The sequence below is a fragment of the Aquarana catesbeiana genome, linkage group LG05 (genome assembly GCF_042186555.1).
Source record: "Aquarana catesbeiana isolate 2022-GZ linkage group LG05, ASM4218655v1, whole genome shotgun sequence".
NCBI classification, from domain to species: Eukaryota; Metazoa; Chordata; class Amphibia; order Anura; family Ranidae; genus Aquarana; species Aquarana catesbeiana.
This window is the reverse complement of record NC_133328.1, coordinates 519,970,274-519,985,273: the sequence shown is the minus strand read 5'-3', so window position 1 is coordinate 519,985,273 and position 15,000 is coordinate 519,970,274. Positions and strand designations below refer to the sequence as shown.

Genomic DNA, 15,000 nt, shown 5'->3' with positions numbered 1-15,000 from the left:
CTCTAGCTCCTAAAATAGATAAAAAAAAAGAAGTATGGTCAAACCCTTTTGCCCATACTTCTCTTGTGGGTCACAAAAATACACTTACTTTTAAAGTCTGCTGTTGGCTGAAGTCACAGGCACACACTGGTCTCAGAGGATCCTGACAATGTCGGGATCCACCAAGGTTCTTGACCAACAGCTGGCTAAGCCCTCAGCACACCACTGGGAGCCTCCTCAGCCCCCCTCCCCAGTGAGAGCTGCAGGAGCAGAGCACAGAGCGGTGATTGACAGTCACTGCTCTCTGCTCAGAGCAGACCCAGGAACTGAGCGATATGCAGTCACATGATCGTTCAGTTCTCAAGCTTAGAAGCCACGGGGGACAGCTACAGCATCAGGCTGATGCTGCAGTAGTTAGGCAAGAATGTATGCTTTTTCTTTTACAATCCCGTACTTCTTTACAGAAGCCCTGTCACAACATTACAAACGTGTTATGTCCTGGGATTATCATCCTTATCCCACCTTCCCTACTTGATTAGTCACTGACTGGGAGCAAGCGTGTAAGGACAAGTATGCAAAAGCTTGTTCTGGGTCAGCGATTCCTAAAGTGGTGAAGCATAAGGACAAGGAATACAGTCTCAGAACCCGCACCTACAAAATAAGTGAGCAATACGATTTTATATAATTCAGTCCCAATAGGTTCCTTTTACTTTGTAGATGCGAATAGTACTAGTCTTGCTAAAGCTGACCATGGATGATTCTTAGTTTTTTTTTTTCAGTCAGAAAAAAAAAACAGATTTCTCCATTCACACATACGATGTAGATGGAGGAATAGTGCAAATGCGGCAATGCCTAATCCGATACCTGGGCAGTCAGGGGATGATCGGTGCGGCAGCGGGGGCACTTACAAGCACCGATCTCCCTGTATAGGTTTCAATAAAGCAGCCAACAGCCGCTTCTCCTCCTCTCCCTCCCGCGGCTTTCAGCTGCTTTATTGAAATTTATACAGGGAGATTGGTGATTGTAACTCCACCGCCGCACCGATCACCCCCGACTGTCCCCTGTGTTCTTCTCCATGTCCTCCTCCGTGATCATAAAGGTATCTCGCCATGTCCTACTTCAGCACCCCTCCGCTCCCCCTCTGTGCCCCCCTGTCCCAGATCTGTCAGGATGGAGAGCAGAGGAAGGAGCCGGTAAATATGTTAATTTACCAGCTCCTTCCCTTTTCCAAATGCAGTCAGTGAGCACTGACTCTGTCCATTCATAACTGAGCATCGTAAACTTTGTTTGTCTGTTCATTTTCAGTGCAGCCGAGGCTGCAGAGAAAGGGACTGGGGAATCTTTGTCCTCAGTCCCTTTCTCTGTCTCAAAGGAGAGATGTCAGGGGACTGTTTAGACCCCTGATATCTCACAAAAGCCCCCCACCCCCAAATCGGGTTGATAACAAAAAAAATAAAAAATAGTAAAAAATAAATAAAATAAAAAACTACTGACACAGTCCACGCTTCATCAGTGCCACCTAATCAGTGCTACTGTCAGATGACATATCGGTATCGGTGAGTACTTGGAAAAAAAAATATCAGTACTTGTACTCTGTCCTAAAAAAGTGGTATTGGTGCAACCCTAATGGCCACCTTAGGTTCACACTACTGCAATTCTATTTTGATCTGACTTTTAATGCAATTATGTAGTGCTACTTGGTTGTGTTTTGGATGTGGTTTGGATATTCCGTGGGGCCAAAAACATGCTGGAATCGTACCAGAGTAGTACGGGACATTTTCCCAAAATTGTGGCATGCGGAATTGCATTGATGCCAATGGGCACCACCAATAATGTGATTTCCATTGTTATGCGATTCTCTGTGACTCAGATCACATCTGAAATCTCACTAGTGTGAACCAAGCCTAACACACATAAACATGGTCTACTGTTGTATAGTGGTCTTCATCTATGCCGAGTCTTCCAGAAGGAGGCTGCCATCTTTTTATTATTTATGTAATGAGAGTGAACAGCTAAATTTCTATGTACAAAGCATGCTCATAGCAACAATGTAGGAGGCCAGTAATTTCCCAGCACACACTAGAACTATTCTGGCCAAACCTGTGACTATAGTGTTATTAGAGAGACCAACAAATGAAGGAAACTGCATTCATAAATGCAAAAAAAGGTGGGCACAATTTTATACCCAACTCAGGCTGTAATGGCATATTCAAAATGTACAACAGGTTAGATCCAATCATGCAGTAAGACTTTAACCAGGTCATTGTATCTCTGAAAGGACAGAAGGCACTACCTGATCTCAGGACATTTTACTGACAGTATATTTTAACCTTCCTAGAAATAGTTGTACTCCAAATTTCAAAGAAAAAGGTTTTAAACATCTTTAACATACATTGCTCATCCTTTATATGTGGGGCAAGGTCATCTTCTCAAAAGACTCAGATTGATCTCATGTGTAGCAACAAGTTCAATACAGTTAAACTTGGAGATATTCCTAACTCTTAACATACATTTTCTAAAACCATAATTGTAAAGCAGTGTTCAACAGCTGGCTTCAGTTAAAAATGAAACAATAAATTACCTCATTGTTTATGTCGAAGACTCCTTCCTGAATTTTTTCATAAATTTCTTTTGCTGTATTAATAAATGCCTAAAACAGAAGGAGAACAATTTAAAATGAACAGTCCAAGAAATGATGCTGTGTGACATAAATAATCTTAGTTCACAAATATTTATATGACGTAAAAATGTAAAAAAACAATAATTTAGAGGTTATGCTGACTCGATGTCGATATATTAAAGCATTCTCTGCACAGTATGCTTTGCTCAGTGACAAGTTGGGGGTAGCAGGTACCTGGTTTTGATAGATACCTGCTCCCACTTCCGGTCGGATCACCGTGGCAATCAGAGCAGAAGTTCAGCCCTCCGCAGATGTCTGGGGGATATCACAGGTCACAGGAAGCTGTGGGACCATTTACAAAGCGTGTGTGCTCTGGGAAACATGCCGGTGCCTGGGGAGAAAGAGGCGGCTCAGGTGAGAACTGCGCTGGCAGTTAGTGTCCTATTATTAAGTCAGCAGCTACTGTATTTGTATTTTTTGCTTCTAGGTTGAAAAACTCTTTAAATCTACTCCCTCCCCATTCTAAGCCTATTCCATCTACCCTGTAAAAGGAAAGTTGCCTGTTATTACCTATTTAGAGGTCACTCTGGTCCAGCCACATGCTCCCTCTAACAGCAGCTACAGTGTTAAAGGAGAGAGCAGCGACAATGGCTGCATAGCCTGGTTGCTGACATCACCCATAGGCTTACTAAAGGGGCAGTCGTCGGTTAAAAAACCTTCTGTGCTGCAAAATGCCCCCTGCCCCCATAATTCTTATCGGAGCCTGATCCGATACAGCGATGTGCATGAGAGCAGGGGCTCTCACTGCTATCTCCATCCTCTCTGGGTATATTGATAAAAGCGGGAGCCATTTACTACAACTGCTGTTGATCAAATGCTGTGATGAATCAGCGAGGGGCAGGACTGAGCTGCACTCTGTCAAAGAAGCAGACAGGGCAGCTCAGGAGCGAGCACACAAAGGTGCCTCCATGGAAAGCGGCCTTCCATGGGGGCACTTGCTGAAGAGGAGAAGCCTGGACTGCTGATGAGGGTCCCCAGAAAAAGAGGAGCAGGACTGCTCTGTGCAAAAGCATTGCACATAACAGGTAAGTATAACATGTAATTTTAACAATAATAATAATAGGAAAAAAAAAAAAAAAAAAAAAAAAAAAAAAAAGGAAGCTTTAATCTTTCTTAGCAATATAGCTGTGTCATCATCCTGCCCCCAACTTATGACTTGATAATGAAGGAGCAACAGGAGACTGATGAGGTCATGTCTTCTCTCTCTACCCGTCAGCAAGTTCCTTGCCAGCATATGGTATGTGCACTGTAGCATACCGGGTTGGCGCCTACTGCTGCCCTCCCACAGCCTGTGTGCTTTCTAAGCCTTACTCCGGTACGTACACAAGTTGCATTCAAAAAAACATTTTTTTTTTTTTTTTTTTTTTTTTTTGCTTTTTTAATGAATAACCGCCTTAAATTGAGTTTGATATCTGCCTAAAGTCCAACAGCTAAAATCTGGCTGACATGATTTCAATTATAGTTTATTTTGGATAAATTTGAAACATTGTGATGATCCCTGAAAGCAAATGCTAGAAAAATAAGCAATAGCAGATCACAGTGAAAATCTGAATAAACCTGATTTTCTACAATGCACATTTGTAAAGGTTATAATTGCAGCGCATACAGAACTTTTAATAATTTTCATAACAGCCATAAAAGAGCAGTCACATGCTAGAAGAGCAGCATATCCTCTCTGAAGACTAGAGGCAGCGTACGAATGCAGCAATCTAATTGTTCTATAACCTGTGGTGCTATCCAGCCAGTGTGGTTTTTCAGTAAAGGTTCTAACAGGGAACATATTAAACTGGGCTTGGAAGCATTGATTACACAGTCCGGAAATCATTTCTGAATTGTCTGGGCAGGTGGCTATATTAACCAATGGTGAAATTACAGAGCAGATATGAAGTCACTGCAGTAACAGATAGCAGGCAGACATTTACGAGCTGCCTGCTGCCGAACTAGAGCCATTAAATATTAATGGTGACCTTACTAACATTGGGCAGCAGACACTAGAGATGTTACGCTTCAACAGAGTGCACTAGGGGAAGATGACACTTTTAATGGTTTATGTTCTAGAGCGAGCAGCACCACTTAGTGGCAATATGTGCAAAGGAGTAGATCTATGTGGCTGAGAATCGTCCTCTTCTATCTCAGAATTCGAATAACACACCAATGAAATTATGTATTCTGCAAAGTCTTCAAACTACCCGAGTACATAAATCACATTTCATAAAAAAGAAAATCTTACCCTTTTTAGTACTATTAAGCTTCTAATGGTAGTGAGCATGTATCACAGCAGGTCGGAACCAACATCATCTTAGCTCACATGACAAAATATGGGCTTGCCTTATTCTGTTACAAAATAGGCTGTGCTGTTACTGGGGTGAAGTGCAGTCATGTCCATTTTCCTTCAGCTCTGAAACACTGCGATTAGCTTCACTACAGCTCCAGGAATGGAAAGATAACCCTATTCCATACCACCTTTCTTAGTTGTCCTTTACAATGGATAAGTTACTCCTGTGAGCCCCATTCCTACCCTCCACTCTATTCTCTTCCTCTTGTCATCTGCACACCGGTCTCCTTTCCTGGCCATGGCCTGCTCCCACTGACTACATTCTATTCTTGCTGTGATCTGCTCAAGCTCCCCTCGCCATTCCCTTTGCAGTCTACCATCCAACATCACACAATGCACGTTCTTGCTCCTGCTAACACATTTTTAATAAATTTGCAAACATTTCAAACAAACTATGGGGTATCATTTGTAGAATTTTAATTGGGGCTGTAACATAAAAACACGTGAAAAATTGAAACGCTGTGAATACTTTTCCGGATGCACTGTACTTAATTTTTCTATGATTCACTATCTCCATTTTTTTTTACCTTTGTTCCTGCACACTTCCTCTCCTCCAAACTCTAATTAAAATATACATTTGTTTTCCATGATATTCTTAATGGCATGGGTGGGAGGGTAGGAACAATAAAATGATTAAATGGAAAAGGTTTTGTAACTAGGATGATTTTAGGGAAATCAATGGAAACCAGCAACAATAAAATATGCTGAACAGAAGTAATGCATGTATAGCAAGCCTAAATGAGAAGTATGGCCATACCTCTGAGGGTCACAAGAGTACATGTTGTTCTCCTGTGACCCAGAGTCAGCTGACAGGGCAGAGCAATGCTAGTTTCTGGAAGGATCCCAACAAAAATGTTGGGATCCAGTTGGCTGCCTGATTGACAGCTGGCTTAGTTTCTCGGCCCGCGGCTGAGAGCCAAAGCCAGCTGCACCCGCCCCCTGCCCAGTCTGGTGCTCCAGTGAGCGCTGGACAATCAGAGGGCAGCCCTGACCGACATATCTGAGCAGATTGAAAGCAGAGTGATGCGATCGCTCAATTCTTGGTCTTCGAGCCGATGTGAGAACCGCAGCAATAAGCCCCAGTTCAGATTGGCGAGATTCTGAATCCGACATGCTGGCACGACTTTATCGTGGCGCCTATTAGAACGGTTCTATTGCCACTAGTGGGGCGCGACTTGTCATCCAACTTAACTCTCAAGTCGCGGCAGTATGAACCAGGGATTAGGCATGTACGTAGGTTTATTTTTTTTTTCATAAGCTCATACTTCTCCATTAAAGATCGTCTAAAGCCATACATTTTTTCCATGTTGCACAGAGTATGGGAGGGCTAAAACCAATCAGTTATGTTTGCCTTTTTTTTAATTTCAACTCTGTTCATTGCTTATATGACACATACAAAATTATTAGACGATTACTAATAGACATCAAAAACGTGACAGCATGTGCCTTGCGACAACAAAATAAAAACGGAACACAGAAAAATGGTACAAACAAGCCTCCATTTTTGGTCATCTTTATTTCAATAGGAAGATTTCCCTTCCCTTTGTCCTGTAGAATTAACAGGAAGTGAGAAGATATTTTGCCAATGAGGGAAATAATCTTCGATGGTTGTCACAAAGATCAATATCCCCATTGGAAGATTTTCCCTCTTTCTGTTTTGGTGGCTTCTGAAAATGTATGGATTCATCCTAATCCCTTTGGGAATAATAAAGTATTCTGAAACCTTTACTACCAATGGCATAGGTGAACAGGATGATTACAGAGGATGGATCACCGTAATGGGGATGCCAACAGCAATAAAGACCTGACTGTGGTTCTATCCCCTCACCACGCCATTTGGAACTGAAAAAAAAGCTGTGCCTTTAGTTATAATGGGATTAAACCTGCACCCACTCTCACAATTATTAAAGGGCACATTTTTGTTGGCCTAAAAACAAATGTTAGATAGGGATTCCAAATAAAGGAAAGTTATAACAGCAATTTAGTGTGCTCCAGACATAGAGGAAGCCTCACCACAGTTACTGACATATTCCATATCGGTAATCCTGTAACTTGTAGCCACTCAATGTCTCAGCAATCACAGGGTTAATGCATGCGCTCAGAAGGGCGAGTGAATCAAAGGAGGAGTAAATACTCTTCTCTCTTCCCATTTCTAACTCTGGTCAGATAAGCGAGATGTAAATGATCTCTGACTGATAATACACAAATGCTGACAGACAATACGCAGCCAGGCCAATCAATCAATCTATACACCAAGACAGATGCTTTTCAGATTCTTCAGAGGATTAGATGTCTTGCGGTTTGGTCGCTCATCTCTGATGTTTGAGTTGCCTCTTCAGCATAATCCTCTTCGAGGAGTCTGTAGTGTGTTATAGATAATTTTTGCTGTCTTATTCCTAGCTTTTCCAAAACATACCTGACTGATCCAAACATTGAATGTTTTACTACAGGTTGTTTACCCTTAGATTGCCTTTCAAACCATCTCGCAGGATACTGAGAGCCTTATTAAAATGTATCAGCATACAGTGTGTGTATGTATGTATGTATGTATGTATGTATGTATGTATGTATGTATGTATGTATATATATATATATATTATATATATATATATATAAAATTACAAATGCAGCACTCAACTTCTCAAATCATTTTATATCAAGTAAATGCTTTCATCTACATTTTCTCTTTAGGGTGCCAATACTATGGGTTGAAAAATCGCTAACTATCTTCCTGCACAAACTGACCGACATCAGTGCTTGTATGTGGATCTACACTGATCTTCTATATGATGTGCAGAGGCTACACTGCATGAACTGATTCTGAGCTTTTTGGCATGCTGATGTATGGTGCCAATTTAACATGCAGTTTGCCCTGTAGGAACCTCTGGTCATCACAGATTAATGAAGACCTGCAGAAATGATGGATGCCAAAGAATGGACAGGAAAAAGCTATTAAAAAAATTCTCAGATCTTTCAGTTTGTGGGACTTTTCCTGTCCAATTAGGCCCTTTCACACGATCGGCCCGCACAAATCCACCTTTCCATTTTTCAGGCGGATTTGAGAAGGCTACTCATTGACTTCTATGGGCAGGCGGATGTCAGAGGAGATGTGTCAGCTGACACCCGCCTGCAATCCGATAAGATCTGCTCAAAACAGACGGATGGTGATACGTTCACCATCCGTCCAGCGGATCGGATGAAAACGGACAGACTGGCGGTTTTCATCCAATCTTCCCATAGAGAACAATGGGGCTCTGGCAGGTCCATCCGTGCAAGGTGAGCAGAGACGGACCTGTCATCTGTCTGCTCAGCGGGGATCAACGGAGCAATCCCCCGCTAAGCTAGCGGAGTCCGTCCAGTGGATCCGCCCCGTGTGAAAGGGACCTTATGAAGATGCCACAATGTATAGTTACCACACTGTAAATATTTATACATCAAGACTTGAAAATCACAGTATGGTACAAAAAGCTTCAAGTGCATTGTAGCAATTGGTATGCGTTTTAGGCTTTGAATACTAGTGGAAGACGAATTTTGAGGTAACAGGTACACTTTATTTGCTCCAAACTATACACTTGTTTAAAAAGGTTATACTTGGAACCTGCTGCTGGATCCAAAGAAGAAACAATACATTTGATCTTAAATTCAAGGGACACTGCTCTATGTTATTTGAAGTATCCTTACCCCTGGGAATGTCCTAGCAAGCCATAAAAGAATCAGAGCACCAATGGTTAGCTCAAGTCCAGTAAAAGTTTAATACTCTTGGTAAAAATTCAGGAGACAAATTCAATGTGTTTCCAGTGGCACAAGGCTCCCTCTTCACCAGGGCTGAGATAGACACAAAAGGGATGATTTACTAAAACTGGAGTGCGCAAAATCAACTTCCAGGATTTATTGTCAAAGCTTAATTTAGAAGCCGACTGGTTACAACGAAGAGCTGCACCACATTTTGTACTTTGCAGTTTTCGTAAATCAACCCCAAAAATCACATAAAAAATGTTTTTATCTAAAACTACTAGCACATAATATATATGGTGTATTAATACTTCCAAATACAGACTATACTTCATCTTTTATAACAAATAGAATGTACAGCGCAATGGAGGTAATAATGTTATCCATCTATATGTTTTAAAGACACAATATGCATATAGAAGACATGCCTTTAGAAGATTTGACATACAATGTTTAGTACACTATTTATTATGTGTGCTTGCAGTTTTTAGATATTCTGCACTATATGATTGTGTCATCTTGTTTCTCAGCCCTGATGAAAGGGGAGTCTTGAGCAACGAAAACATGTTGGCTTTGTCTCATTGCCAAGCATTATAAAATTTTTTGGACTCAAACTAACCCATAGCACTCTCACCTTTGCTTAAAGTTTATACTTGGGAGTTGGAATTTTCTTACAACTTTTAATTTACGTAACTCAAAAAATTAGATATCTAAGTATTACATGCAATAATCTAGCTATGCAGGGATTAAATTTGAACTATACAATCTATGTTGTCAATGCAAAAAATAAACTTTATACACATTAAGTTTAAAGAGGAACTGCAGTCTGCTCACATAATTTTTAATAAAAACATTTGCCATTTTGAAGCTTCCCTCCAACCTTTGCATGTTTTATACATACTGTGATTCTGTACTTGCCAAATACGCTGCAGAAATCTCCCTTCACTGAGTCTGGCTGCATCCATTTTTATGGCTCACCCCCCCTCCCTTCCTGGCAAACTCTCATGAGAGTGAGAGAGACCTGTGCCTGATGTCATAAGCCTAGGCTAATGACCAGAGAAGAAGGAAGTGGGCTGTATAAGGTATTTACTGGCAGAAAAAAAAATACTATCCAAAGTTAAAACAAGGGCAGAGGATTTAATAGATGGAAAGTTGAAAAAATGACTGAAGGTCCACTTTAATATCTGCAATCAGTTGTAAAACTATCTTCCCACCCAGGGATAAACTAATGGTTGTCATCCAATAATGTGGTGGCACTGTGATATAAAGGCAGCTTCTGTGGTTACCACTCATTGGATTAGACCACCAGAGATTGTTGCCAAAAAGTGTAATTGTCAATCCCACTGCTGTCTGTGAAGGAAGAATTAGGCAGTTAAAGACCTCCCTCAATGCCCCTAACTCCAGCCTCAGACTAGAACACAATGAATGCCAGAACCTGTACCATTCAGCACACACAGAAATGTTGCACTTGCTGACCAGGCCTTTTCTGCAACTTTTTGTTTAAAAGTTTAAATCAGTATTTAAAATGTACTTATATATATATATATTTTTTTTAGCAGAGACCCTAGAGAATAAAATGGCGATCGCTGCAATATTTTATGTCGCACTATATTTGCGCAACAGTCTTTCAAACACAATTTTTATGAAAAAAAAAATACACTGAGTTTTATTGCAACAAAACACCATAGATAACCCAATTTTTTTGTAAAATATAAATGTTACGCCGAGCAGATACCCCACATGTTATGCTTTAAAATTGCACGCCTTTGTGGAATCGTGACAAACTACGATACTTAAAAATCTCCATAGGCGACACTTTAAAAAGGTTTACAGGTTACCTGTTTAGAGTTAGGGGAGGTCTTAGCCTAGAATTATTGCTGTTGCCCGAATGTTTGTGGCGATACCTCAACATGTGTGGTTTGAACAAAGTTTACATATACTTGCGCGCCTTACGTATGTGTTCACTTGTGTGTGTGTGAGCACGGAAGAATGGGACGCTTTTGTGGTCACCCCTCCTGCCACTTCTAAAAAGTGATCCCACAGTGAATCCAACCACGGGACCACTTTTATCTGAAAGAGAATTGCCTATAGTTAAAAAATAAAAATAAAAAAAAAACCGGGGTTAGGGCAGCTAACCATAACGTCAAACAAAATATGCATTTTTACTATAGTTCAGACAGCAAGTGGTTAATATTCTCCACCAAAATCTCCACCCAGCTAGATATTTACTGAATGAAAGGTTTTAATACATTTTAGGACTGGGAGTTTCGATATGAATTCAGGCATCTGTATTAAAACGTAGCCCCAAAGATGGAGAGGATGGGCATATTTACTGTCGCTATTGATGAAAAATGTGCCTTTAGATGTACAGTAGCTGTGCCTATAGCCAGCAAAAAAAAAAAAAAAAAAATCTTAAGGCTGTAATTCTACTGACTGTCAGCTTTCTACTGTCAAGCTTTTTCTTTTTTTTTTTTTTCTTCACTACCTGATCTAATTTCCAGTTCAGAAATTGCTGTGAATGACTGTCATGGCTTTAATCTGTGATGCACTGGAAATGAAAATGTATGTGTACAAAGGGATCTTAATCACATCTGAAAAAGTAAACATGGTCCATGGAGGAAAAACTCATCATGGTCCTCCTCATTTTAACTGTGGGAGCATTTGACTGTTGAACTTGCCACCAGAGCTTTGTTTCCTAATTAACAGGACTGATATGTTTTCACCTTTAAAGGCCTTACAGCTCCCCAGAGCAATCAATCTACTGCAGCTCAATTACTGCACTGAGCCCTGGCCGCAGCTAAATAAGGGAGAGCGAGGTGGGTGCAGCAATGGCAGGGCTGATATGAATATGCATGGGCTCTAAGTGGGTGATCGAATCATCATAGTGGGGTCAGGAGAATTTGCAGCAAAATAATGAGAAGAATTAATCATCACACATTCGTCAAGCACTTAGGGAAGCAAGTGCGTTCTTCCAGACGTGACGTTCGGTTGAAGAAAATCTGGCTCAGAGCCAGCTGCGAATTGATTCACAACCCTCAGAAATGGAAGTTTTTAATTTTCAAATAAGAGGGGGGGAAATTCATGCGCTTGTGATTAACATACCAATTATCGGTATGGCCTAACAAACCATGCTAATTGAAAACGGCGGTCAAAAGCTGCGCAAATCCAACCAGCTGGGATTCCTTATGGGGTGTTCAGTTGTTCACATTAAGTAAAACATTAAACAGAGCCATGAAATCCTGAAATGTGTTATGATAACTTCATGTAAACAAGCACTTAACAACTGGCACATGGAGGGAAGCATTAGAGCTCTCTGGACGTCCTCCCTCCCTTGTTTCATTACGGGGGAAAATCAGTTAAATTTAGTCTAAGGGCTTAGTTTATTTTAGGTCAAGAGAAATTATATGCTGATTTATGGGTCTATGGCTCTCGCACTGCAAGTGTGACTGTGCCAAGAAAGAATTACTGTAACTTTAGAGCAATATAGCGATAGGCCACAATTACCCGCAAATAAACATCAGACAGTTCTAATTTTCAATGATGGACATCAAAAATGACAAGATGACTCTTTTTAGACCGCATTATGTTGTCGCTGGCTTAAACAAACCAGCTTTGTTAGAAGAACAAGTAACAGATGATTCCCAATGCTGCAGTAAGTCCAGAGCTCCAGATGTTTAAAATCATATGCACCAGTTACTCTAACATACCTTGGTGTTTTTCCCTACTGTTCAAGGCTATATATTCAATTTTTCAACACGCATCAAGTTAAATTACAAAAATATACTTTTCCATGTGTGTGCTGTGTCTGGTTTTGTGCTCCTGCCTACTTTTCCTCTTGGCTAGTAAATTTCCAATTTGTTATGTGCTGCCTGGGCTGTACGTTTTGGCTCAAGCAAAAAGAACACCAAGCTGGCACACTAGCAAGGCCTGGAGACCAGAGCTGCCAGGACACAGACAATTGTAAAGCACAATCAAATGGGAACATTCTGGAAAAACAGATATCTTTTTCTCCCTCATACACCCTTATGTATGTATGAATGTATGACAGCTCAATGCTATCTAGTGCTATGCCTTACTCCCAGGCTGGCTGGGATGCAGTGATAAAAATGCTGGTTATGCCTACCACTGGCCAGCAAGCAAAAGCGGCACCTGTTTCGTAAGCCACATAAATTGACTTGTTTATATTGCCATCTCATCTGCAAATATTTATATCCAGATTAATATAATAATATATAATAAATTACTGGTGCCATCCTGTGGCCCATCTATTACTTGCATATTCTGTGTAGATGTGTATTCTGCAGCTGCCAAAACTGAATCAGTTTCAATATATGGACAAAACAAACTAGCACAGACAAAGCAGGTGAGGAAGGCAATTAACCTTTTCGCTCCAGCAGTACGCATATAGATGGCCTCTTGGTGGGTGGAATGCAGAGAGTACATGTGTACCAGAATGTAAACACAGCTGTATCGAGAGTACGCGCCCTGCACGCTCCCGACAGATGCCAGCATCTAACGGAAAGCTCCCGATTTCTACTTGTGATTGGGAGCTTTTTGATCATGTGACCGCTGTGACAGCTAATCACGGTCAGTCACATGATCAGAAACCCCCGCCCAACCTCTCGGCATCATAAACCTCTGAAAGGGTCGGGAGGTGTTAAAATCGTATGGCACAATCCAACTACCCTAGGGCTTCTGTGCTGACCAACGCTTCCCTAAAAGAGAAAAAAAAAAAAAAAAAAAAAAAAGGGAGGATACTGCAACCTAATGTCTATGGATGTCATCAAGCTGAAATCTGCAGTATGTTGCAAGCAGTCACTTCAAAATATGGCACAGATATAGCAGCATTGGAAATTATTTTATTAACATTTTTAATATGGTCTTAGTGATTGTAAAACAAATATTTACATACATTAATGTACACACAGCACCCCATATTGACAGAAAAACACAGAATTGTTGACATTTTTGCAGATTTAATAAAAAAGAAAAACTGAAATATCACAGGGTCTTAAGTATTCAGACCCTTTACTCAGTATTTAGTAGAAGCACCCTTTTGATCTAATACAGCCATGAGTCTTTTTGGAAAGATGCAACAAGTTTTTCACACCTGGATTTGGGGATCCTCTGCCATTCCTCCTTGCAGATCCTCTCCAGTTCTGTCAGGTTGGATGGTAAACGTTGGTGGACAGCCATTTTAGGTCTCTCCAGAGATGCCCAATTTGGTTTAAGTCAGGGCTCTGGCTGGGCCATTCAAGAACAGTCATGGAGTTGTTGTGAAGCCACTCCTTCATTATTTTAGCTGTGTGCTTAGGGTCATTGTCTTGTTGGAAGGTAAACCTTCGGCCCAGTCTGAGGTCCTGAGCACTCTGGAGAACGTTTTTTGTCCAAGGTATCCCTGTACTTGGCTGCATTCATCTTTCCCTCGATTTCAACCAGTCATCCTGTCCCTGCAGCTGAAAAACACCCCCACAGCATGATGCTACCACCACCATGCTTCACTGTTGGGACTGTATTAGACAGGTGATGAGCAGCGCCTGGTTTTCTCCACACATACCGCTTAGAATTAAGGCCAAAAAGTTCTATCTTGGTCTCATCAGACCAAAAAATCTTATTTCTCACCATCTTGAAGTCCTTCAAGTGTTTTTTTTTTTTTTTTTTTAGCAAACTGCATGCGGGCTTTCATGTGTCTTGCACTGAGGAGAGGCTTCCGTCGGGCCACTCTGCCATAAAGCCCCGACTGGTGGAGGGCTGCAGTGATGGTTGACTTTCTACAACTTTCTCCCATCTCCCGACTGCATCTCTGGAGCTCAGCCACAGTGATCTTTGGGTTCTTCTTTACCTCTCTCACCAAGGCTCTTCTCCCCCGATAGCTCAGTTTGGCAGGATGGCCAGCTCTAGGAAGGGTTCTGGTCGTCCCAAACGTCTTCCAGGTCTTAGGAACCTTGAGTGCAGCAGAAATTTTTTGTAACCTTGGTCAGATCTGTGCCTTGCCACAATTCTGTCTCTGAGCTCTTCAGGCAGTTCATTTTGACCTCATGATTCTCATTTGCTCTGACATGCACTGTGAGCTGTAAGGTATTATGTAGACAGGTGTGTGGTTTCCTAATCAAGTCCAATCTGTATAATCAAACACAGCTGGACTCGAAGGTGTAGAACCATCTCAAGGATGATCAGAAGAAATGGAGAGCACCTGAATTAAATATATGAGTGTCACAGCAAAGGGTCTGAATACTTTTTTTTAAAAATCTACAAAAATGTCAACAATTCTGTG

The 15,000-nt window shown here is 41.2% G+C and overlaps 1 protein-coding gene across 1 annotated transcript in view; it reads right to left on the bottom strand.

The window, feature by feature from the left end:
- The window catches only part of RAB2A (RAB2A, member RAS oncogene family), a 159,597-nt gene that overhangs the window by 23,159 nt on the left and 121,438 nt on the right, over window positions 1-15,000 (bottom strand). The window contains exon 7 of the mRNA XM_073631682.1: window positions 2,561-2,629. Coding sequence (XP_073487783.1) covers window positions 2,561-2,629 — 69 coding nt within the window. The remainder of the gene's footprint in view (window positions 1-2,560; window positions 2,630-15,000) is intronic.